This window comes from Macrobrachium nipponense, chromosome 11 (genome assembly GCF_015104395.2).
Source record: "Macrobrachium nipponense isolate FS-2020 chromosome 11, ASM1510439v2, whole genome shotgun sequence".
In the NCBI taxonomy this organism is placed as follows: Eukaryota; Metazoa; Arthropoda; class Malacostraca; order Decapoda; family Palaemonidae; genus Macrobrachium; species Macrobrachium nipponense.
The window spans coordinates 96,239,935-96,265,490 of NC_061087.1; the positions used below are offsets into that span (position 1 = coordinate 96,239,935).

General features: G+C 45.6%; 1 protein-coding gene across 3 annotated transcripts in view; it reads right to left on the bottom strand.

The window, feature by feature from the left end:
* LOC135207623 (roquin-1-like) overlaps nucleotides 1-25,556 on the bottom strand; it is a 196,911-nt gene that overhangs the window by 110,028 nt on the left and 61,327 nt on the right. For all 3 annotated transcript variants that reach the window (XM_064239501.1, XM_064239488.1, XM_064239494.1), the window contains exons 2-5: nucleotides 21,842-22,029; nucleotides 20,938-21,127; nucleotides 19,815-20,051; nucleotides 19,153-19,328 (exon numbers count right to left, since the gene is read on the bottom strand). In XM_064239501.1, the coding sequence (XP_064095571.1) occupies nucleotides 19,153-19,328; nucleotides 19,815-20,051; nucleotides 20,938-21,127; nucleotides 21,842-22,003 (765 nt within the window). In that variant the 5' untranslated portion in view covers nucleotides 22,004-22,029. The remainder of the gene's footprint in view (nucleotides 1-19,152; nucleotides 19,329-19,814; nucleotides 20,052-20,937; nucleotides 21,128-21,841; nucleotides 22,030-25,556) is intronic.

Below are 25,556 nucleotides of genomic sequence, written 5' to 3' on the forward strand. Positions count from 1 at the left end.
GGTTCTAGACTCTTCAAAGCCAGATGTACGGCGAAGAGCTCTTTGCAGTTTATGTGCCAAGACACCTGCGCTGGTTCCCAGGTGCCTGACACCTCCTTCGAGCCTAATGTTGCTCCCCAACCTTTCTCCGACGCGTCGGAGTACAACACTAGGTCTGGGTTCTGGATTTTTAGAGAGATCCCTTTGTTCTCTTTCAGAGGGGGCAACCACCATTCCAAGTGCGGTCTTATCTCCACTGGAATGGGAAAGGCGTCCGAAAGTTGTCCAGTTTTCCAACTCCAAGACCTCTTGAGGAAGAATTGAAGTGGACGTAAATGAAGTCTTCCTAGCGGGAAGAACTGTTCGAGCGAGGAAAGGGTACCCCCCTAGAAGGCTCAACATTCCCTCGCCGACGTCTGTTCCTTCCTTAAGAAGAGAGAGACTATCTGCAAACCTTTTGCGATTCTCTCTTGCGAAGGAAATACTCGAAAACCCCCGAGAATCCATCTGAATCCCCAGATAGACTAAGTTCTGTCTGGGGGTCAGCTGCGACTTCTCGAGGTTCACGAGTAATCCCAACGCTCTGATCAGATCTAAAGTTAACGTAAGGTCCTCCAAGCACTGTCTCTCTGATCTGGCCCTGATGAGCCAGCCGTCCAGATACAGAGATATTTTTACTCCTTTGAGGTGAAGAAACCTCGCCACATTTTTCATCAGGCTTGAAGACCTGAGGAGCTGTGGACAGGCCGAAACACAAGGCTCTGAACTGAAAGATCCTTCCCCCCGTCATGAAACGGAGGTACTTCTTCGATGAAGGGTGGATCGGGACGTGAAAATAGGCGTCCTGGAGATCTAGAGACACCATCCAATCTCCTTGTCGCAATGACGCAAGGACTGTGGCAGAAGTCTCCATCGAGAACTTCTCCTTCCGAACAAATTTGTTCAGAGAGCTGACGTCTAGTACTGGTCTCCAGCCTCCCGAGGCCTTCGCAACCGAAAAGGCGATTGTAAAACCCGGGGAGTTTTGATCCAGTACTAGTTCTATTCGCTCTCTTGTCCCACATTTGTTCCACCATCGATCGAAGAGTATCCCTCAGCACAGGATCCTTGTACTTGGCTGTTAGTTCCCGTGGTGTTGACGTTAGGGGAGGAGTGTTCAGGAAAGGATACGATATCCCTTCCTTATTACAGACAACGATGACGCGTCCTGCATTTATAAGTGTCCAGGCACCTCCACAAATCCCCAGGAGCCTGGCACCTACTGGTGCTTGAGGAGAGAAGCATCACTTTCCCTTTTTAAAGTAAAGGGACGAAAGGCAGACCTACCTCTCTTCTCAGGAGCCTTCCTTCTTGCGGGAGGTCTGGAGGTCGGGTGCCACGAAAGGGCTGAACAGATGTACTCGTCCTTTCTTGTCAGGTGTAGAAGCAGGCTTCTTCTTCCTTGCTGACTGCGTCAGAAGGTCCTTGAGTCGCCTTCTCAGTTTAATGAACGAGAAATGTCCTTCACCAACTGAGAAGGGAACAAAAAGTCAGACAAAGGCGAATACAGCAGCGCTGCCCTCTGAGCGTGGGAGACTGCTTTGGTTAAAAAGGCATTATATACTGTCCTCTTTTTTTTTAGAAGACCTGCTCCAAACAAAGAGGAGATCTCAACCGAGCCATCCTGAACCGCTTTGTCTATACAAGACAAAATGCACAAAAGGACTTCTGGTTCGAGTCCTTCAGAATCATGGGCTTTCTTGGACATCACCCCAAGGACCAATCTAAGAAGTTGAAAACTTCCAATACATGAAAGAGTCCTTGAGGAGATGGTCCAGTTCTGAAATGCCCCAAGTAATACGTGCCGAGTTCAAACCTTGTCTACGTGAAGCGTCAACTAAGGTCGAAAAGTCCGCTTCTGACGTAGACGGAAGAGCAATACCCATATTCTCTCCCGTCTGATACCAAATGCCTCTTTTACCAGCTAGTCTCGCTGGAGGCATGCAGAAGACCGTTCTGACTAACTCCTTCTTAGACTTCATCCAAGAGTCTAAGGACTGAAGAGCCCTCTTCATCGAAATGGCAGGCTTCATTCTGAGAAAAAAGACGAAGATTTCTTCGTCTTAGCACTCGAGAAAAGAGAGCGCGGAGAAGGAGGAGCGGCAGGAGTCAAGTCGTCTCCATTACTCCTCTAGAAGCAAGGCAGTCAAAACTTTATAGTTCGACATCCTCTCTTCCTTGATACTCTTCCTCCGAGTTCTACTTCTAACTCGGGATCTAATTGAGTCTCCGCTGCCAAATCCGTACGTCTTTCCTCTGGAGGAGACAAACTCCTAATAGGAGAGGGGCTAAGGGAATGATATTCCTTCCTCTTCCCCGCTTTAATAGTCCTGGAAGGCGCCAAAAGCTCAGGCTTCTCTCCATAAATGGATGACGCTTCCCGCTTGGATGACGCTTCTCGTCCGCCAAAGCGTCCTGGCTGAACGCCTCCCGCTTGTGTGGCTGCTGACGTCCGGATGACGCCTCGCGCCTGGAAGACGCTTCGCTCTCAAAAGGCGTCCTAACTGGCGCCAAAATATTGGTTGGAGCCTCGCGTCTACAAGCAGCTTTAAAAGACGCTTCATGCCTAGAAGACGTCTCACGTCTCTCTGGCGTTACGTGTCTTTCCGTAAGATCCTCCCGATCTATCGCTCTCGAACCCAAGCTTCTGCGATATGTTTAGAAGCTTCACATTTGGCATGACGCCTCTCGCTTAGCAGGGGAGAGAGGACGAGACTTCTTGATTGGAAGCGCAACGTCCTTCCTACGAGGCGCTAACACTCCCACCAAAGAGGCCAGTTGTTCTTGTACTGCCATGATAATCTTCCTTGAAGCTTCTCCCACGTCATTTGCATGACGCCTTTCGTCATCAATCGGGGGAGAAGTAGAGGAGGGTTCTTCTGCGTCCTCGTCGGGTGACGCTGACGCCACCTTCGCCTTCTTAATAGACGAGGGAGCGTCATCTGAGAAACGCTCCGGGCTCGAATCAAATTCGGGTTCTTTCAAATGCCGTTTCAGAGGCCTCGATAAATCCGACTCCACCCTCGTTTAGGTGAGGGAGAGGGAGAGGATGAGAAACACTCACGAAGGACGCTTTTTCTAAAGCGCCCTGAGCAGCCTGCCACGAAACAGAGCTTGCTGAAGGGACGTCTGACCGTTTGGGGATTCCCCACGACCTCCCTTAAGGCTTTCGACTTTCCTTCTCCTCTGGGCATGGGAGCTTGGAAGAGGTCTAGGCTGGGAGCGTCGCAGGGACTATAAACGCCCCCTCCACAACACTGGGAGAACTCACTTCACTGTAATGAACTCACTTTCACTAGCCTTACCTTGTAAGTCCGCCATTTTGGACTTCATGTCTCGAATAGTAGCTTTCAGATCGGCGATTTCCGAGGCCGATTCCCGAAAGTAAACCTTGTGAATTAGACACATAGGGAGAATAAATCATTAGGATTAGAAAAAGTATCAATAAAAGGCTCAATAGGCTTGAACTCACACCTTTCAGACGTCTAAACCCTATCCCTCTCTAACTTCTTCAAATAAGAAGTTAAAGTCTTCCATTCTTCTGCATTTAATCCCTCGCATTCATGACAAGTATTAGTAGCAGAACACTGAAACCCCCTACATTTACGACATACAGTGTGAGGATCAACCGAAGCTTTCGGTATCCTACCCTGCAGCCTACATTCACACACATTCTCGCACTCACATTTGAATCAGACATACTGAGAAAATTCCAAAAAGCAAGTCCAAAATCAGTCCACAGTAGCGAATGCCAAAAACACGATCCAGATATGTCACCAAAAAGCCGATAAACGATGATCAAAGGATGAAATAAGAATCTAAGTCAGGAGGTAATAGCAACAATGTTGATACCACCGGCGACAGAGAAAATATGATAGAAAACGGGAATGGTTCCTAGTCCTGCCGCCCAGGGCAGGCCGGTAGATCACCTGACCTACCTGTAGCGAGTGGCGCGAAATTTGAATTTCTGTCGGGGACGACGGAGTCTTAGCTATGTATATATCTGACAGGTAAGTTGATTGTATGAAAATATTTGTTTATGTCTGCGCATTACGAATTCATGCATTATTTTGTGATAATATTTTCTCTGTGTTGCTTTTATCGTTTTACAATGTGTTATATACCAAAATTATCGCAATTTAGTGTACATTACAACGGAAAAAAAAGTAACTTGTTACCTTTAACCGTTTTGCGCACAGCGCGATTTGAACACAATTATATATGAAATTTCGTTTTTGCGCTATCATATATCGCATTATTTATATATGATAATGATAATTCTTTTCATTTCTCATGGTTGCATACTAAACTTCAGCCAATGACAAAATAAGGAGCCAAAAATGAACTCTTAATCTTGAAAACTAAGCGCGCTGTGATTTTTTGAAAAATGTTAATGTTATAATACAATTAAGTTTGTTCATACTTACCTGGCAGATATATATAATTAGAGTGCCCACCCTCCTCCCCTCAGGAGACAGTGGCATTGATAAAATATGAATAGAAAATGGGAATGGTTCCTGATATTCACCTCCCAGTGGCAGGAATGGGTACTACCACCTGGCCGCCCACTACGTGTGCCGCGAGTTTTGAAATTCTGTCGGACGTCAGAAAATACAGCTATATATATATCTGCCAGGTAAGTATGAACAAACTTAATTGTATTATAACAATAACATTTTGTTCATGCAACTTACCTGACAGATATATATATATAGCTGAATCCCACCTTCAGATGGTGGGAAGAGACAGAATAGGATTTGTAGGAAACTTAAATTAAGTAGATGATGTACACCTTGGTTCCTCACCTGTTAGCAAAGTAGACTCTGTGATTACTGTCACTTAAGCCTGCTTCTGCTTAATCAGAGTTGCCAGCCAGGTGGAGACCTGTAGTGCTGGTGCGCTCTGGATGCTCTGTCAACTGGGACGTGACCTCAACGTGACAAGACCATCGAACCATACATATGAGGGCTATGAAGCAACTGACCACCACCTGACCAACTAGACAAAGACCCCCTGAACACTAAACTAAGAGATGGGAGATCTTCACAAAAGACTCACCAAAAACCAAAAACACAACAATTAAAAAGCTAACCTAAAACCTAACTAAGGGATAGGGAAAGAGCTACCTCCAGCCCCAAAGACTGTGTCTGCAGAAATGTATGGCCCAAGAGAATTGCAGTCGTCATAAATCGTTCTCACATCCCTTAGGTAACATGAGGCGAAAACAGAATTGCTCCTACAAAAGGTGCCATCAAGAATGTCCTTGATTGACATGTTCTTTTGGAAGGCAAGAGAGGTAGCGACAGCTCTGACTTCGTGAGCTTTCACTCGAAAGAGGCTCAAATCAGTCTTCTGGCAAGATGAATGAGCCTCTTTAATGACGTCCCTCAGGAAGAAAGCCACAGCATTCTTAGATAAAGGTAATTCCAGTCTCTTCACAGAGCACCAGGGAGATTACCTGAGGGGACCTCTTACCTCTTTCATTCTATGAACATAGAACTTGAGAGCCCTGACAGGGCACAGGACTCTCTCTGGTTATTGGCCCACCAGATTTGACATACCCTTAATTTCGAAGCTTTTCGGCCAAGGGTTAGACGGGTTTTCATTCTTTGCCAAGAAAGTTGGACTCAAAGAGCAGACAGCGTTGTCTCCTTTGAAGCCCACTAGATGACTAAAAGCTTGGATTTCACTAACTCTCTTCGCCGTCGCCAGAGAAGTTAGGAAAAGAGCCTTCCTTGTCAAGTTCTGAAGAGACGCTGATTGAAGAGGTTCAAACGGACTTGACATCAAAAACCTAAGATCTACGTCAAGGTTCCATGAAGGCGGTCTCGCTTGAGGAATCTTCGAGGTCTCAAAAGATTTCAAGAGATCATGAAGATCCTTGTTTGTCAGAAAGGTCCAGGCCTCTGTGCCTAAAAAACCGCTGACAACATGCTCTTTGTATCCCTTAATGGTCGGGACTGCTAATTTCTGCACGTTCCTAAGAAAAAGCAGAAAATCGGCTATCTGGTTCACAGAGGTCGTGGAAGAGGAAACTCCCTCCTTTTTACACCATGCCCTGAAGGAAGCCCACTTCGATTGATAGAACAGCTCTTGTAGATGCTCGTCTTGCATTTGCGATTGCTCTCCGCAGCTCCTTTAGAAAAAACCTCTCGCTCTGGCCAACTTTTCGATAGTCTGAACGCAGTCAGACCCCAGAGCAGAGAGGTTTTGGTGATACCTTTCGAAGTGAGGCTGTTTGAGTAGATCTTTCCTCCAGGGGGCAACGTTCCTTGGGAAGTCTACAAGGAAGACATGACCTCCGTGAACCATTCTCTCGCTGGCCACATCGGGGCGATCAGGGTCAACCTCGTCCCTTCTGAAGCCGCAAACTTCCTCATGACTTCCCCCATGATCTTGAATGGTGGGAAGGCATACAGGTCTAGGCCCGTCCAACTCCATAGCAATGCGTCCACAGCGATTGCTTCTGGATCTAGGACCGGGGAGCAATACAGAGGAAGCCTCTTCGTCCTCGACCAGAGGACGTCCCCACAACTTCCAAAGATCTTGACACACGTCTTTGTGTAAGATCCATTCCGTCGGTAGGATTTGGTCCTGACGACTGAGAAGGTCCGCCCTGACGTTCTGCACTCCTGCTATGAATCTTGTCAGGATCGTAATCTTCTTCACCTTTGCCCACAGCAGAATCTCCTTCGCTAGGTGAAACAAAGTCCGGGAGTGTGTTCCTCCCTGATTCTTCAAATACGCGAGGGCTGTGGTATTGTCTGAATTGACTTGAACGATTTTGTTCGTCAATCTTTCTTCGAAGAACTGCAGAGACAGGAAGATCGCTGCAAGTTCTTTGACATTGATGTGCCAGACTGCCTGTTCCCCTCTCCAGGAGCCTGACACGTTCCTCCCCTCCTAGTGTTTGCTCCCCCCCCAGCCCGCAATGGAAAGCGTCTGAAAACAACACTAGGTCGGGCTCAGAAGACTTAGGGATAAGCCCTCTTGTAGCTTCTGAGGATCGAGCCACCATCTTAGATGGCTCTTTATCGACTCTGAGATCATCAAGATCGCATTGAGATCGTCCTTGGCCTTCCATTCGTCCGCAAGGAAAAACTGGAGAGGCCTGAGGTGCAGTCTTCCCAAGGAAACAAGCCTTTCCAGCGAGGAAATGGTTCCCAGCAGACTCATCCATTCCCTCGCCGAGCAAGTTTCTTTCCCCAAGAAGGCTGAGATTTTCTCTAAGCCTAGCCGCTGACGTTCCTGGGACGGAAACGCTCGAAAAGCCACTGAATCCATCTGAATCCCCAGATACACGATGGATTGTGTCGGGGTCAGATGCAACTTTTCGAGTTTGACAAGAAGTCCCAGGGACTTCGCTAAGGCTAACAGCCGTTAACTGCAGGTCCTTCAGACACTTTTCTCTCGACGACGCTCTGATAAGCCAATCGTCCAGGTAAAGGGAAACTCTTATCCCTGAAGAGTGTAGCCACCTCGCCACATTCTTCATGATGACGGTGAAAACCATCGGAGCCGTGGTCAGGCCGAAACAAAGGGCTCTGAACTGCCACACTTTGTTGCCTACGACGAATCTTAGGTATTTTCTTGAAAGAGGGTGGATCAGAACGTGAAAGTACGCGTCCTGCAGGTCTAAGGACACCATCCAGTCGCCCGGTCTCAAGGCTCCCAGAACAGACTGAGGCGTCTCCATCTTGAATTTGATCTTTTCCACAAAAAGATTGAGCCTGCTTACATCTAGGACTGGACGCCAACCCGACGACTGCTTTGGTACTAGGAAAATCCTGTTGTAAAAACCTGGAGACCCCAGGTCCGGGACTTGTTCCACCGCTCTTTTCTCGATCATCTGTTGCAAAAGATCGAACAACACTTGTTTCTTTTCTCCCTGATATGACGGAGAAAGGTCTCTGGGAGTCGTGGAAAGAGGAGGAGGATCTAAAAAGGGGATCTTGTACCCCTGCTCCACGATCTTGATACCCAAGGGTCCGTATCTCTCTCTCTCCATGCTCCCGCAAAAGACTTCAGTCTGGCTCCGACTGGTGTCTGAAGGACATAACTTTCACTTAGATGGCTTGGGTTTAAAGGAAGCTCTTCCTCTTGCAAGCCCTCTCCCTCGAGGAGCTGCTCTCGAGGGAGGAGCCCCACGAAAGGGTTTAACCTTCTTCGGAGGTCGCACAAAAGAAGAAGAGGAAGGAACTGCTGGACGTCTCGAGGACTGGGCTAACAGGTCCTGAGTTGCTTTTTCCTGCAAGCTACTAGCCAGGTCCTTAACCAAAGTCTGGGGGAAGAGATGGCTCGTAAGAGGAGAAAAGAGCAGTTCCGCTTTCTGAGCGGGAGTAACAGATCTAGCTGTGAAGTTACACAGCAAAGCTCTCTTCTTCAGGAAGGCCGTCCCAAAATGAGAGACAAGCTCCTCCAAACCATCCCTGACGGCCTTGTCCATGCACGATAGCACGCTGGACAGCTCCCCAAAACTGAGAGAATCCGGGCTTCTAGATTGCAGATCTAGAACTCCCAAGCACCAGTCCAAGAAGTTGAAGACTTCAAGAGTCCGTAGCAGCCCTTTCAAATGATGGCTGTCTCGTAGGGGTCCCAAGTCCAAACTTGGCAGTGGATAAGAGGGACCTCCTCTGAGAATCCACCAAGCTAGAGAAATCCCCTTGCGCTGAAGAAGGGATCCTTACACCCACGTCTCCTTTGGTCTCATACCAAATACCCCCTTTACCGCTGAGTCTAGAGGGAGGAAGGGCGAAAGTTGACTTGCCCTGATCCTTCCTTCGTTCCATCCAGTCCTGGAGTTTCTTGAAGGCCCTCTTAGTGGAGAGCGAAGTCTTCATTTCGACAAACTCTGGGGTCTTACATGACTTGGAAGACGAAAACTGCGAGGGAGGATACTTGGGAGCTGCAGGCTGGAACTTGTCCCCGAAGGACGAGCGCAACAGCCGCACAAGAACCTTGTAATCTGAAACTGAAGACACAGAAGAAGGTTCCTCTTCTACCGAGTCAGCAGGACTACTCAATTCTCCTTCTTCCCTAATAGGAATAGGAGACCGCCCCTCCGGAGAGGGCGTACGTCCAGCGGGTCTGGCCTTGATCAAAGGCCCCCGTTGCTTAATAGCAGAAGCCTCATCTAGGCTGCCTTCCTTGCGGCGAACCTTACAGCTCGAAGGAGGCAGAGCATCCTGACGGCGATGAGCGTCCTTGACAGCGCCCAAGGCCGCCTTGATACTAAGAGAAGCGTCCTTACGCTTCTTACACAATAAGGTAGACTTAGAAGAAAGCGTGTCTTTGCTGGTCTTAACTCTCTCCTTATAAGGAGACACGTCACTACGAGCGTCCTTCCGAGCGTCCTGGTGCACGTCGTCTTCCTGCTCGGCGTCCTCCAAAGCGTCCTGCTGAGCGTCCTCAAAAGCGTCCTGAGCGTACTCAAAAGCGTCCTGAGCGTCCTCTCGAGCGTCACAGCGAGCAGCCTGCCCATGACGTTGAGAGAGAACAAAAGCATCCTGACGACCCACTTTCTTAGCGGGCGAACGAGATCGGCGATTCGCTGAAGGAGACGCAATCGGAGAAAGAGACGAACGAGGAGAGGGAGAAGGAGACTGCTTCGTCCTCTTGACAGGCAGCCTAAGGTCCTTCCTCCGCTTAGGCTCGACTGCTGCTGGGCGAGTCCTCTGAGCCATAAGCGCTGACAACTGGTCCTGTAGGGACAAAAGAATGTTCTTCGTAGGAGAAGAACGAACAGAGGGGGCAGGGCTGATCCTGCAAGAAGACGAGGGGCGAGGGGACGCCTCCTTCCTTCTCACAGGTACAGCTACCTGCTTCTCCAGAGAGCGACTGTAGTGCATCTCAGCGTCCTCGCCGGATGACATCCTACCTCTCTTCCGAGGCGGAAAGGCGTCATACGCATCCGGAGAAGAGCGCAAAGAAACTGGCGATACAGGACGTGAAGCGTCCTCACAACGAAACGTCCTTTTCAGTGGACGCGAGTCTCTCCAAGCGCTCCACCCCTTGCGCGGGGAGGACGCCTCAGAGGACGAAAAATAGTTCTTAAGGATACGCGCCAGTGTGCACTCCTTGGCAGCCTGGGAACTTGCAACAAGGCCTGCCGAAGGGACGCCAGATCGGTGGGGAGCCCCTGTAACCCTCTTGCGGCTTTCGACATATCCCCTCCCTGATTCCTGGGAGTCCGATAGCGGTCTAGCCTAGAGGCATTATGGGGCTGATCTGACGCCCCCTCCACAACACTAGGGGCACGATCACACACTTTCACAGAGCCAGTTTCTAAGGCTTTCACTTTAGTCTCGAGAGTACGAAGAGACTCCAAAATCAGAGAAAGGGCATTACCTTCTCCAGACACAGAATCAGGGCCCGAAGGCAACAACACAGGTTTAGGAGATGCAAAATCTACAGGTGTTAGAGCAGGAGAAATATTAGTTCCCTTACCTTTGGTAGAACCACTCCTGGAGGAAGACCTCCTGATCCTATCGCGTTCCAATTTACGCTGATAGGAATCATACACCTTCCATCCATCATCGGTCAATCCATCACATTCATTGCACCGATCATCCACCAAACAAACATGCCCCCTACAACCCATACATACTGTGTGGGGGTCTACCGATGATTTCGGTAGCCTCACCTTACAATCACTCCTCACACACACTCTGAAACTCACTGCACTTGATCCAGACATCACGTTTACAGAAAAGCCAATCCAAAATAAAAAAACAGTCCACTATTGCGTATGCCAATCCAACAATCCGGAATCAATAACCAAAAGTCAATCCAGATACTTAAGTACGAGTCAAATCCAAAAATCCTAGGCGGAGGTCTGTAAACAGTTGTTTACCGACCGGTGACAGAAAAAAATATGAATAGAAAATGGGAATGGTTCCTGATATCCGCCTCCCAGCGGCGGGAATGGGTACTACCACCTGGCCGCCCACTGCGTGTGCCGCGAGTTTTGAAATTCTGTCGGACGTCAGAAAATACAGCTATAGTATATATATCAGTCAGGTAAGTTGCATGAACAAAAAATATTTTTTCCGCTTCCGCGCTCACTCTGAAACACCTCCGGCACACGGGAGACAATTTCTTTTTACCGCTTCGGCGTTTAAGGGATAACTATAATACACAAACAAACAAAAAAAAACTTCCAATCTATTGTTTACATTCAGCTCTTACCGTCTTATGAGTACCGAACGAACGCCAAGCAATCATTTTTCCTAAGACACAGCAAGCCATAAATTTTCATTAGTATCTCTCTTCAACTAATGAAACTACCAAACAGTATAATAACCATTCATTTCTATTCTTTATTCTATCTTTACCTAATGGAGATACCGAGTTACTGACAGCTATAATGAAACATATACATAACGTAATATTAAAACAGAAGAAGAATTCTAAAAAAATGATATTGTAATGATACAATTAAGTTTGTTCATACTTACCTGGCAGATATATATATAGCTGATAATTTCCGACACCGACAGAATTTAAAACTTACGACACACGTAGTGGGAGTCAGGTGGTTAGTACCCATTCCCGCCGCTGGAGGCGGGTATCAGGAATCATTCCCATTTTCTATTCATAATTTTTTTTATTTCCCACTGTCTCCTGAGGGGAGGTGGGCGGGTAATTAATTATATATATCTGCCAGGTAAGTATGAACAAACTTAATTGTATCATTACAATATCATTTTGTTCATGCAACTTACCTGTCAGATATATATATAGCTGAATCCCACCTTTGGTGGTGGGAGAGACAGAATAGAGGATTTAGGAAACACATATGTGCAGATAATTGATATCTTGATTCCTTACCTGTTAGCATAGCTGGCTTCGTGATTACTGCCACGTAAGTCTGCTTGTGCTACTAGAGTTGCCAGCAAGGTAGAGACCTATGAAGCTGGTGCACTCCAGATGATCTGTCAACAGGGGCGAGACCACGACGTGACTAGACCATGGACCATACTAATGAGGGCAACGAGACAAAAAATACCACCACCTGGCTTAGTTTACCAAAGGTATCCCACTTAACTAAGCTAATGGAAGGGAGACCCGCCCCAGGCGGTCACACAACCATAAACACAAATTAAAAACCCCCCTAATCCCTAAAGGATAGGATGAGTGTTACCTCCTGCCCCAAAACAGTGTCTGCAGCAATGTATGGTCCGAGGAGAAGCAATTTTCGTATGTCACTTTCACCTCCCGCAGGTAGTGTGAAGCGAACACCGAATTGCTTCTCCAAAATGTGGCATTCAAAATATCTTTGAGTGCCATATTTTTGTGAAAGGCTACCGAAGTAGCAATAGCTCTCACCTCGTGAGCTTTTACTTTCAGAAGCTTTAAATCACTATCACTACACTTATTATGCGCTTCTTGAATCGTATTCCTGATGAAGAACGCCAGTGCGTTTTTTGACATAGGAAGATCAGGTTTCCTCACTGAACACCACAAATTGTCCGATGAACCTCTGCAAGCTTTAGTTCTCTGCAGATAGAACTTTAGAGCCCTGACAGGACACAGGAATCTCTCACGTTCGTTTCCAACTATATCTGACAACCCTTTGATTTCAAAGGTCCTCGGCCACGGGTTGGAAGGATTCTCGTTCTTTGCTAAGAACATGGGACTTAAAGAACACACCGCACTACTTTCTGAAAAGCCAATCTGCTTGCTAATGGCCTGAATTTCGCTAACCCTCTTCGCCGTCGCCAGAGCGGTTAGGAAGATCGTTTTCTTCGTCAGATTCCTGATAGAAACTGAATGAAGCGGTTTCGAAGTGACTCGACATCAAATATTTGAGCACCCATCCAAGTTCCACGAGGGTACTTTAGGCTGGACTACCTTCCTAGTCTCGAACGATCTAATAAGATCATGAATGTCTTTATTATTAGACAAATCGAGTCCTCTGTGCCTAAAGACTACAGAAAGCACGCTCCTGTAGCCTTTAATAGTTGGAACAGCCAACTTTACTTCCTCTCTCAGATAGAGAAGGAAGTCAGCTATCTGGCTCACAGAGGTTGTGGTGGAGGAAATGCCCTTCTTCCTGCACCAGGATCTGAAGACAGCCCACTTCGATTGGTACATAGCGATTGAGGAGGGCCTCCTTTGCGGTGGCAATCGCCTTCGCCACAGGTCTTGAAAACCCCTCGCTCTGGCCAACTTCTTGATAGTCTGAACGCAGTCAGACTCAGAGCGGGGAGGTTTTTGTGGTACCTCTCGAAGTGGGCTGTCTGAGTAGATCTTTCCTTAAGGGTAGAGTCCTCGGAAAGTCTCAGGAAGGACATCACCTCTGTGACCATCGGCTGCCGGCCAGAAGGGGGCGATGAGTGTCATCCTCAGCTCCTTCCGATGCCGCAAACTTCCTCATCACTTCCCCGAGGTGATCTTGAGCGGGGAAAAAGCGTATATGTCTAGGCCCCGACCAACTCCAAAGTAGGGCGTCTACTGCGACTGCTCCCGGGTCCAGAACTGGGGAGCAATAGAGTTGAAGTCTTCTCGTCCTGGACGTTGCGAAGACATCCACCTGTGGACAGCCCCACAGGTTCCACAGCGACTGGCAAACCTCTTGGTGAAGGGTCCACTCTGTCGGCAACAGCTGTCCTCGCCGACTGAGAAGGTCCGCCCGAACATTCTGTACTCCTGACACGAACCTTGTCAGGATCGTGACTTCTTGCGCTTTTGCCCACAAAAGGAGTTCCTTTGCGATGGCAAAACAGAGAAGGCGAGTGAGTTCCCCCTTGATTTCTTAGGTATGCCAGCGCTGTGGTGTTGTCCGAATTGATCTGAACGACTTTGCCGATACTTCTTCCTGGAAAAACCTGAGAGCCAGATAAATGGCTGACAGCTCTTTCAGATTGATGTGCCAGGACACCTGTTCCCCTCTCCAGGTGCCCGACACTTCTTTCCCTCCTAGTGTTGCTCCCCAACCCGTGGACGACGCGTCGGAAAACAACACTAGGTCGGGGTTCCGAAGTTTGAGGGAGAGCCCTTCTGCGAGCTTCCGAGGATCTGACCACCAACTTAGGTGATCCTTCACCTCTCTTTGTTAAACACAAGATCGCCTCCAGATCTTGCTTGTTCTTCCAACTGTTGGCTAGGAAGAATTGAAGAGGTCTGAGGTGGAGCCTTCCCAGAGAAACAAACTTCTCCAGTGAGGAAATGGTCCCCAGCAAACTCATCCATTCCCTCACCGAGCATGTTTCCTTTCCCAGAAAGGTCGCCACTTTCTCCAAGCATTGAAGTTGTCGCCCCTGGGACGGAAAGCCCGAAAAGCCACTGAGGCCAGCTTAATCCCCAGATAGACTAAAGATTGAGACGGAGTCAAATGCGACTTTTCGAGGTTTACCAGAAGCCCCGCAGGGACTTTGCTAACATCATGGTCGTGTGCAGGTCCTCCAGACACCGTTCCCGCGCGATGAAGCTCGAATAAGCCAGTTCGTCTTAGGTAGAGAGAGATCCGTATATTCTCCAAATGAAGCAGCCTTGCCACGTTCTTCATTAGAATGGTGAAAACCATCGGCGCTGTGGTCAGACCGAAGCAAAGTGCCCTGAATTGGAATACCTTCCCCTTCAAGACAAATCACAGGTATTTCCTTGATTGGGGATGGATGGGGACGTGAAAATACGCGTCTTGGAGGTCTAGTGAGACCATCCAATCCCCCGGTCTCAAAGCTGACAGCACCGATTGAGTCGTCTCCATCTTGAATTTCTTCTTTATCACGAAGAGATTTAGGCTGCTGACATCGAGGACGGGTCGCCACCCCCCCGAATGTTTCGGCACCAGGAACAGGCGGTTGTAAAACCCTGGCGATTCCAGGTCGAAGACCTGTTCCACCGCTTGCTTCTCGATCATTTGTTCCAGCAGATCGAAAAGCACTTTCTGCTTCTCTCCTCGATAAGAGGGAGACAAATCCTTTGGTGTTGAGGATAGCGGGGGCGACTTCAAGAACGGGATCCTGTACCCTTTCCTCACGACATCCAGCGACCAAGGGTCGGCATCTCTCTCTTCCCAGGCTTTCGCGAATCGAAGAAGCCTGGCTCCTACTGGCGTCTGAAGGACTTCCGAATCACTTCCTACTCTTTGACAGAGCAGGGGTTTTTTCCTCTGGAAGAGCCTCTTCCTCGGGAGGCTGCTTTCGAGGAAGGTCCAGCACGAAAGGGCTTCGATTTCTTGGCAAACGAAGCTCCAGAAGATGAAGCAGCTGCTGGCCTTCTAGAAGACTGAGCCAGAAGATCTTGCGTTGCCTTTTTCCTGAAGGCTTGAAGCTATGTCCTTAACCATAGCCTGGGGGAAGAGATGGTCTGAGAAAGGAGCGAAAAGCAAGTCCGCCTTTTGCGTTGGAGAGACGGATTTGGCCGTGAAGTTACAAAAGAGCGCTCTCTTCTTGAGAATCCCCGAGCTAAAGTGCGTAGCCAACTCCTCAGAACCATCCCTGACGGCCTTGTCCATACAAGAAAGTAAACGCCTGGACAGCTCCCCCAGACTAATAGTATCAGAACTCCTTGACCTGGCATCTAAAACTCCAAGACACCAGTCTAGAAAGTTGAAGACCTCTAGAGTCCTGAAGAGGCCTTTTAGGTGAAAGTCGAACTCGTTATGGGTCCAAGTGACTTTTGATGAAGACAGAAGGGCTCTTCTGGAGGCGTCTACGATGCTCCCAAAGTCACCTTGAGCAGAGGCTGGTAGTTTAACGCCTATGTCCTCTCCTGTCTCATACCACATGCCTCCTTTACCGCAGAGTCTTGAAGGCGGTAAAGCTAAAGAGGACTTTCCTGACGCTTTCCTCTTCTCCATCCACTCATGGACTTTCCGGAACGCTTGCTTCGTGGAAAGCGACTTCTTCATTTTAATGAACCCCGATGCCTTCGTTGCCTTAAAAGAAGAAAATTGAGAAGGAGGAGTACGAGGGGCTTCCGGTTGAAAAGTTTCTCCGAACTCCGATTGTAGAAGACGCATCAAAACTTTATAGTCCGATGAGACAGTAGCTGGTTGCTGTTCTTCCTCTGCTTCTACTAAATCATCGCTAACTCCTTCCTCAGAAACTGGAGAAGTAGGAGGAAACTCTGAAGAAAACTGACGAACAGGAAGGGTTCCTTCATCCACCTGAACTTGCATTGGTGAGGAACTGGTGTCTACCAGCGCGCGCTTGGCGTCCGAATCCGCACGTTTGGCGCCGACAGGTGCGCGCTCGACATCTACTAACACACGCTTGGCGTCCACTGGCGCGCACCGAGCGTCCACTAGTGCACGCTTGGCTTCCACTGGTGCGCGCCGAGCGTCAGTCAGCGAGCGGCTGCCGCTCACTGGTGCACGTTTATCAACAACAGGTGCGCGTTTGGCGGCACCTGAAGCGCGCTCCACTTGCACAGAAGCGCGCTCAGCGTCCATCACTCGCTTGCGAACATACGAAGACTTGCGAGCGGGAGATATTTCATCCTGAGAGCGAGAAGCGAACTTCTCACCTCCTCTAGAGAGCTGCTGGGGAGCAGAACGAACTTTAGAGGGAGACTCGAACGAAGAGAGAGGCGAGCAAGGAGAAAGAGCGGGTCTTGACTTCTTCACAGGAAGCTTCTCATCCTTCCTACGACGCGGAAGAGACTCTCTAGCAGCAAGAGCGTCCTGAAGTTGCTGCTGCAGTGACTGAATCATCCTCTTGTTTTGGCGAATCTTCCTGCTCCGGGAGGGACTGATCCTGTGAGCAGGAGAGCGGCGAGGGGACGCCTCCCTCCTCCTCCCAGGTACGGCCTCTTCCCGAGCTCTGGAGCGACTGTATCGCTCGCACGAGCTAACTGAATCCAAGTCCGAAGACTCTCTACGCCTTTTCTGCGGCGGAAAAGCAGCGAACGCACTGTCAGGCGAAGATCGCAAAAGCGGGAGAAACTATGACGTGAAGCGTCAACAATTACGCGCCGTCCTTTTCAGCGGACTGAAGCACCTTGAGAACTCCACCCTTTACGTGGGGATGAAGCCTCCGATGACGAAAAACACTCCTTGAGGAGACGTGCACGCGCACGCTCCCTGGCAGTCTGGGGATTTTCATCAGTAACTGCCGAAGGCACGCCAGATCGGTGGGGGTTCCTTGTAACCCTCCTTCGGCTTTCGACATGCTCCCTCCCCAGGTCCTGGGAGTCAAGCAGAGGTCCAGGCCTAGAGGCGAAACGAGGCCGATCTGACGCACCCTCCACTACACAAGGGGTATCACTGCACTTTTGCACGTCACTTTTGCTCTCAAGAGCCAACACTTTCGATTCTAGATTACGAATCGACTCCAATATTAAGGATAAAGTATTACTCTCTACAGACACTGCTTCAGGGCCCGGAGGCAAAACTACAGGGTTAGGAGCATTAACAGAAGGAGGGTTAACAGGAGAAACATTAATTTCTTGCACGCCTGAAACACTCCTGGAGGAAGACCTCCTTAACCTATCCTTTTCAAGTTTCCTAAGAGTCTCATACGCCTTCCACTCAGAATCTGTTAGTCTTTCGCACTGCCTTGCAACGGCTTTCATACACACCATTCATGCTCCCTGCAACTCTTACATACCGTATGTGGGTCTACTGAAGCTTTCAGTAGCCTACCTCTACAATCAGTTCTAGAGCAGAACCTAGCGCTAGCAGTACTAGACCCTGACATATTATTCCAAGAAAAGTCCAAACCAAAATCAAATCAATCCACTAATAACGTGTGCCTAGCCACCGATCCAATCAATTAATCCAAAAAAGAACCAAAAGGGATACTCAAGTAGCAAAAAGTTTCCAAATCCAGACGGAGGTGCTGTAAACAGATGTTCACAACACCGGCGACAGAAAAATTATGAATAGAAAATGGGAATGATTCCTGATACCCGCCTCCCAGCGGCGGGAATGGGTACTAACCACCTGACTCCCACTACGTGTGTCGTAAGTTTTAAATTCTGTCGGTGTCGGAAATTATCAGCTATATATATATCTGACAGGTAAGTTGCATGAACAAATATGTATTTGTTGGCAGTCTGATTTATTTTATATTTTATGATATCTAATTCACAATTTTTTTATTAAATGTATTGCATGTACTCATTTCAAATAATTATTAAGTAACCATTAAGCCATAAATTTTCATTATCTCTCTTCAACTACTGAAACTACCAAACAGTATCATAACCATTCATTTCTATTCTTTATTCTATCTTTACCTAATATTTTTTTTTATTAAATGTGTTGCATGAATAAGTTTTTCAATTTACAGCATCCTTTTACCAATAGAATACTTAAAGCATAAGGGGTAGATGCTGACCAATAGGAGAGCAGGGTCTTATGGGGTGACTAGCATCAGGAACCAATGGGAGAGCGGGAGGATGGTGGCGAGTTTACTCAGCTGGCGGCGCGGGAGTTTTAAAATTGTTCTCGGTAGTCCGGGCGAATCTCGGGACTTTACAGCAATAACCTTTCGTATCTTGAAAACTTTTCGTATATAGAGCTGTAAAATTTTTCGTATTTGCTTTCGTATCTCGAGTTTTTCGTAAGTTGACCTTTTCGTATGTCGAGGTACCACTGTACTCGTTTTTCTTATATAGCACGTATTTCGATTTCAGATGTATTCTGTTAAGCAAGCTTCGTCTACCTTGTGGTGCTTTGCTAATTAAAACAGCATCATCTGCATATTCTGTGAAGAGGAAACTTTCCAAAAAATCAATCAACTTCATTATATTATCCAAGATTGAATCTGGGATTATTGCAGTGTATCCTACTCCTTTGGGTATCAATGCCACCTCAAAATTTTGTTATTGCAATAAACGCTAAAATATTTAAACTTTCTATTTATACAGCTTTTATTTTCTATTTACATATTTAGGAAGAGAAAATTGAAAGAGTTGCACACCACATCCTATGTGACTCTTTGCAGGATTCCATTACATATTCTTATTCTCTCCAATCATCAGCTTTACCCTTACCATCAGTGTTTTCGCCTCTTTCCTCTTTTGCTAACTGATATTAATGACCAAAGTAATATTTTGTCCGATGACTAACTGAGGGAGATCTGTAGACTAGTGTCAAAAAACAATGGTCAAAATAAAAGAGTTTTTTCCTTAAAATAAGTAAAAAAAAAACATCTCTAGATATACAATCAACAGGATTCTTACCTTGAAACATGATGCTCGATAAAGAAGCTGCACGACATGTCCTATGCTGGTTTTAGATGCTTGCGGAAAGTGAGGTTCAAGTCTCTGCACCACAAACATAACCAAAACTTTTCGAGAAAGAGCTGACCCATCTTCTAGAGCTAATAACACTAATTTCAACACCTCTTCTTGCATTGCTGAGAAAAACAGAAATGCTAATTAAATTACTGTTAATTTACAATACAGTAACAAAGCAATCAATTTTATACCATCATAAGTCACCACCTTATGTATTATGCTGTAAACAATATCAACACATACATATATGGAATAGAACAGAATAGAATTTAGGGAAAAGGCCAAACGCTGGGAACTACGAAGACATTCAGTGCTGAAAGGGAAATTGACTGTATAAAGATTTGAAAGGTGTAATAGGAGGAAAACCTCACAGATGTACTATGAAACAACTGTCAGGAGAGGGTGGAAAGTCAGATGGAAGAAAGAAAAGCAACCAGATGTACAGTAAAAGGAATGATAGAGCTTGCAGCTAAGGGACGAAGGGACACTGCAAAGACCCTCATGTAATGCCTACAGTGCAGCACGGCAATACTGACAGTGTACTGACGGCAGTAACCCCTCACGGAGTTAACACATACATAAAATAATAATTTAAAATCTACTACCTGGTCCCAAAAACTGGCAGCCTCGAGCACGCACAGCTGCCCACAAGTTGGCTGATAATTGTTGATGATTCTGATGCTGCAAAATGAGTTCTGTAACTGTCCGTTCACCGAGTGATCGAGCGGCCCTAACAGCTCTAGCTCGGCCTTCGTCTTCAACAAGCTGACAATTAATAAGGGTAACAAGCTTTCGCTGCATAGGTCTAGACAGAAGCGACGTCGATCCATTTGATCCTGAACCTAGAAAATGAATAACAACGATAACTTCAGGAACTTAGAAAAAAATAACTATGACTATTCAAGAACTTAGGAAAAAAAGAAACGACTATCACTTCTCAGGAACCTAGAAAAAAAATAACAAACACCAATTTTCAGGAACCTAGAAAAAAAAATAACGAATATCACTTTTCAGGAACCTTGAAATAATTAATGACTATCATTTTTCAGGAATCTAGAAAAAAAAACATATAACAACTAACACTTTTCAGGAACAATAAAAAAAAAACTATCACTTTTCAGGACCCTAGAAAAAAATAAAGACTATCATTTTTCAGGAACCTGTAAAAAAAATAATGACCATCACTTTTCAGTCCCTGAATGGAAACAAATTGCACCAATAGGAAGATACATTAGGGAAAGACAATGATAGTACAGTGTTGAGCAAAGCTCAAGATAGCTAAACACACTACTGTATGTTGGTACAAAAAGATACTGCATTCAGTCTTAAACTGCATTAAAATTCTGATACATTTATATGAAAGCTGCCACCAATCCCAAAAAGAAATCACCTGATTAAAAATAAGACAAAGCCAGAGCTTTTTACTTAAATTACCATACAATTTTCACAAAAACATGTCATACAATAAAGCACACTACCCTAATAAATGCAAATACATATCTCAAACACCTCAACACCACACTTATGTGTGATAATCAATAATTATACAAAAAAACTAGTAATCAATAATTAAAATGAAAACTAATCTAAAGAGTATCACATTAATATAACTGAAGATAACAAGAACTTTTTTTTGCTAATAAAAATGAAAAAATAACATGACACTATGACATACAGCATGCACCTAGTGAGAAATACAACACATTACAGTACTATATTTCCACTTACCTGAAAATGGTTTGAGAAACAGTGCCAGATCTTTAATGCACTTGACAGCCATAAAATAATTTCGGGCATGACTTGGGGGTACAGGTGGAGGTGGGGCTGAGTCACCTTCCTCCACAGTCGTCCCAGCCCCCACCAGTGACAGTAAAGCACCATTGACTGGAAGTTGGTCAAGTTCTAACCTCATCACAGTCTGCAATCAACAAAAGTCAAATCATCAGCAGAAACATTAGGCAAATGATCAATGAATTCAGCAAGATATATTTCTGGACACTCATGGGGCTGGCCCCAAGAATTTGTTTTTAATTGAGACGCACAATTTGCTATAAGGTAAAGTTACTAGAGTTGGAAGGCTGCCCTTCTGCAGGATCAAACAAAAAGGAAATTTGTAGATATAATTCAAAAGAAGCAAAAATTTATGCCTTAACACAAGAACTAAAACTTCATAATGGAACATAACTAAAAATAATCAATAAAAAATTTTTACCTATTAACCCATATGCTGCATTAATCTCAGCAACATATGGACAATACTTCTTATCAAAGATCTAATCTCATACTTATGTTACAAAAATTCTGTTCAACTCTCAAATAGTCACATATTTCCATATTGTTAAAATTATCACCAAGGAAAAAAGTAACCGATGGCAAAGAATAATCTTACCATATAAACAAATGATTAAAATCATAACTCAATGCAAATGCTAAAATTAACAGGTTCACAAAACAGGATGTTAGAAAGTTACTGAGAAATCTATGACTTGCGATAAACGTACAATACTTTCCATTCTTGTGAGAAAACAAAACAAAATTCAACTTGCATAAGGCCACTGAATTCTGACAATCAATATTGATAATTTTCAAGTACGTACTTTAAAAAAAAAAAAAAAATCACCATTTCACTTACCTGGTCATAAGGACACTGATTCCGCTGGAGCTTGGCAAGGCAAGCTCGGCAAACGGTGTGTCCACATCCGAGGCTGACAGGTCCACGCTGTCCACCATCAAACTCATGGCAACATATGGGACATGACAGGAACTCGGTCCACTGAGGGGCCTGGATCGGCATACTCCAAGGATCATGCTACAGCTTGCCTGAAAAGAAACAAAATTGAGGGTGTCAAACATGACGTAGTTATTGTTGCATATTTTGTTTTTTCTTCCCTTACTCATCTGTTTGTTTCATATTTTTGAGTGAGGCTACTGACATGGTAATTATCTATTTGGGACCCAGCAGTAAAATTTTATTGGTAAATAATGTGTAATATCTATTTTTATACTGCATTTACATTTCTTCTTTATAAGAGGATGTTAACTGAACTTTTAAATTAACGTGAATTTACAGCAGTCCTCAAGTTTCATCATTTTTTCATTTTTTTTTATAATGACTTGTCACAAGCCATTTGTCAGCAACTGTTTGCACACCTCTTATGACCCACTGTTTATCTACGTAGGATTTTTGGCTACTGTCAAGTGGTTTTAAGGCACCGTATGAGGACAATCTCTTCAATTTGAAATCTTTTCAGCCACTGTGTTGATGTATCTATGTATCTATGAATTAAGTTACTTGTGAAATAAACAGAGTTGGAGGAATTAATCTTTTACATTATGAGGAGGTTGGAGGCTTGATTGCATATACGTACGTTAAGACTGTTTTGCCCGTAAGCATTTCCGTTTTAGTAAATCAAATTGTATTTTGATGTACCCACTTACTCCAATTTGCAATCTGAATGTGGCATGTTTTTCATCGTATGCAATTTTTATCAAATAACAGCAAAATGGTCAGCAACTATTCTTGTTTGTGCATAATTTTGGCAAAACAGATTTGGGTCGGGACCTCTTTAAAAGTTAGGTTGCTACTCTACTTCAACTACTGTTCGACTGTGATGAATACTTCAATACTCTGAGTATAGTACTCACTTAGTCTCAAAGTTTCGTCTTGTGTGCATTTCAAATAATGTAAAATTTTTGTTATAAGTGAAATTATCTATCTGACTAGTACTTTTGTAACTATAACTAGGGTACTTTGTAACTGATGAGTACTCCAACGGTTGCCAAAGTATCATAACAACAATGAAATCCCCTTGCCCTGGATGCAGGACAACAAACTAACCAGAGAAAACTAGTTACCTACACCTTCCATGAAAACCATCATCCAACCATAAAAAGAAACAATGACTGGTGGGTACTCTGGGTAACCGTACCCACTGGCTTCCCATAACTCAACCACCTGAATCAACACGAGATGGTAAAATAGGAGGTACACCCCTAACTTTCCTCACCCAATACTATGCCAGCCAAGGAAAAGTCTAAACGTACTGCAGTTCTCGTATAACCTTTAAACATCTCATAGTGTGATGCAAACACAGATCTACATTTTCAAAAAGTAGATTGGTGAATCGTGGAGAGCAACAAATTGCACTCAAATGCCAAAGAAGTGGCGACTGCCCTAATCTCATGGACTTTAACCTTAATAAGGGTAAAAGTTCCTCATGAATACCATATTTGCCTCAGGGGTAACATCTCTCAACAAAAGGGATAGTGCATTCTAGGAAGGGTGGGAAGTTCTTCACTGCACACCACAGGTTATGTGATGAACCTCAGATTTTCTTAGTCCTCTCCAGGTAACATTTCAATGCTCTCAACAGACAGAGAACTCTCCTGATCTGAAGGCCCACGGATACTTGTTAGGTTCTTGACAGCAAGAGAATGAGGCCAGGGGTTAACAGGGTTTCATTATTAGCTACGAAATCTAGTGTAAACATGCAGACAGCATCACCCTGCAAAAATCCCACCTGCTTGTCCAGGGCTTGCAACTCGCTAATTCTTTTGGAGAGAAGAAAAAAAAAGAAAATAAACTAGTCAGGTCTCTCAAAGGAGCTCAAAAGGATGTCCTGAAAGCCAGTGAAGGACTACATCTAGATTCCATGACACTGTAATCATCTTAACTTGCTTTGAAGTATCAAATGACTTAATTAAGTCACTAATATCCTGATTCTCTGCTAAATTCAGTCCTCTATCCCTAAAAACAGAGTTTAACATAGCTCTGTAACCTTTTATAGTCAAAGTCCCTATGCCCTTAGAAGACCTTAGGAAAAGCAAGAAGTCCAATATCTGCATCAGAGTGGTCCCAGAAGATGAGATATCAAACTTGGCACCAGCTGCAAAAAAACTTCCCACTTAGCCTGGTATACTTTGGGGGAGGATTGCCATCTACAACTGGCAATAGCTGTTGCAGCTGCTCTTGAAAACCCCTTTGCTCTGACAGGCTTCCTGACAGTCTGAAGCAGGAGTGGACAAATCTTGGTGAAACCGATGGAAGCGCGATTGCTTGAGTAGACTTCGACGCTGTGGCAGTACTCCGGGGAAGTCTATTAGTAACCCAAGAAGATCCGGGAACCACTTCTTCTGTGGCCAAGCGGAGCTATTAGGGTCATGGAGACACTGTGAGAATGGAACTGATTGATCATTTTCTTCACCATGCTGAAAGGAGGAAAGGCATAGTATACGTCCAGAGTGACCAGTCCTGGACCACTGCATCTGTTGCCCAAGCTAGAGGGTCTGGAACCAGAGAGCAGAACAAGGGAAGATGGAGATTTCTCGAAGTCACAAACAGGTCTATCGACGGCTTTCCCCACCGTTTTTCCACAGGTTGGTGCACACCTACAGATTCAGTGTTCACTACATCGGTAGAACCTGTTTGTAGTGACTTAATTCGTGCCCTAGGACGTTCAATCTGCCCTGAATGAAGCAGGTGATGATTTGCGTACGGTTGGTCTGAGCCCTAAGAAGATCCTTGGCCACTTTGCAAAGAAAGAACGAATGCATGCCTCCTTGATTCTCTATGTAGGTCAGGGCTGTCACGTTGTCACATGTACGCTAATGACACAAAATGTTGAAAAGCCAGAAGTACTGCTTTAAATTCCTTGACACGGATGTGGAGCCCCTTCTCCTCTTGCAACCACATCCCTGCAACTTCCTATTTGATGCATCTGAGAACAATGTGAGGTCTAGGCTCAACAGAAGCAGCGATTTCCCATAAAAAATCTCGCCTCTACGAGCCATCACCAAAAGTCCTCCTTGATTTTGGTAGTGATCAGGAAGACAAAAGAGTCCGTAGGAGCTTCCATGCACCAACTGGTGTTTAGGAAGAACTGAAGGGGTCTTGAGTGAAGTTTTCCCTAAGGTAAGAACTTCTCGATGGATGGGATTACGCCAATGAGAATCATCCATTGGTTGGCAGAGCAGGATGGGAGAGCAAGGAATTTCTGTACTGTTTGAAGGCAAGAACGTATTCTCTGCTGAGACAGAAAATCCCTAGAGCCAATCTTCATTCCAAAATGATATTGTCATGATACAATAAAGTTTGTTCATACTTACCTGACAGATATATATATAGCTGTATTCTCTGACGACCGACAGAATTTCGAAACTCCCGGCAAACGCAGTGGTCGGCTAGGTGGTTAGTACCCATTCCCGCCGCTGGGAGGCGGATACCGGGAACCATTCCCATTTTCTATTCAATTTTCTTTACCACTGTCCCCTGAGGGGAGGTGGGTGGGTACTTGATTATATATATCTGTCAGGTAAGTATGAACAAACTTTATTGTATCATGACAATA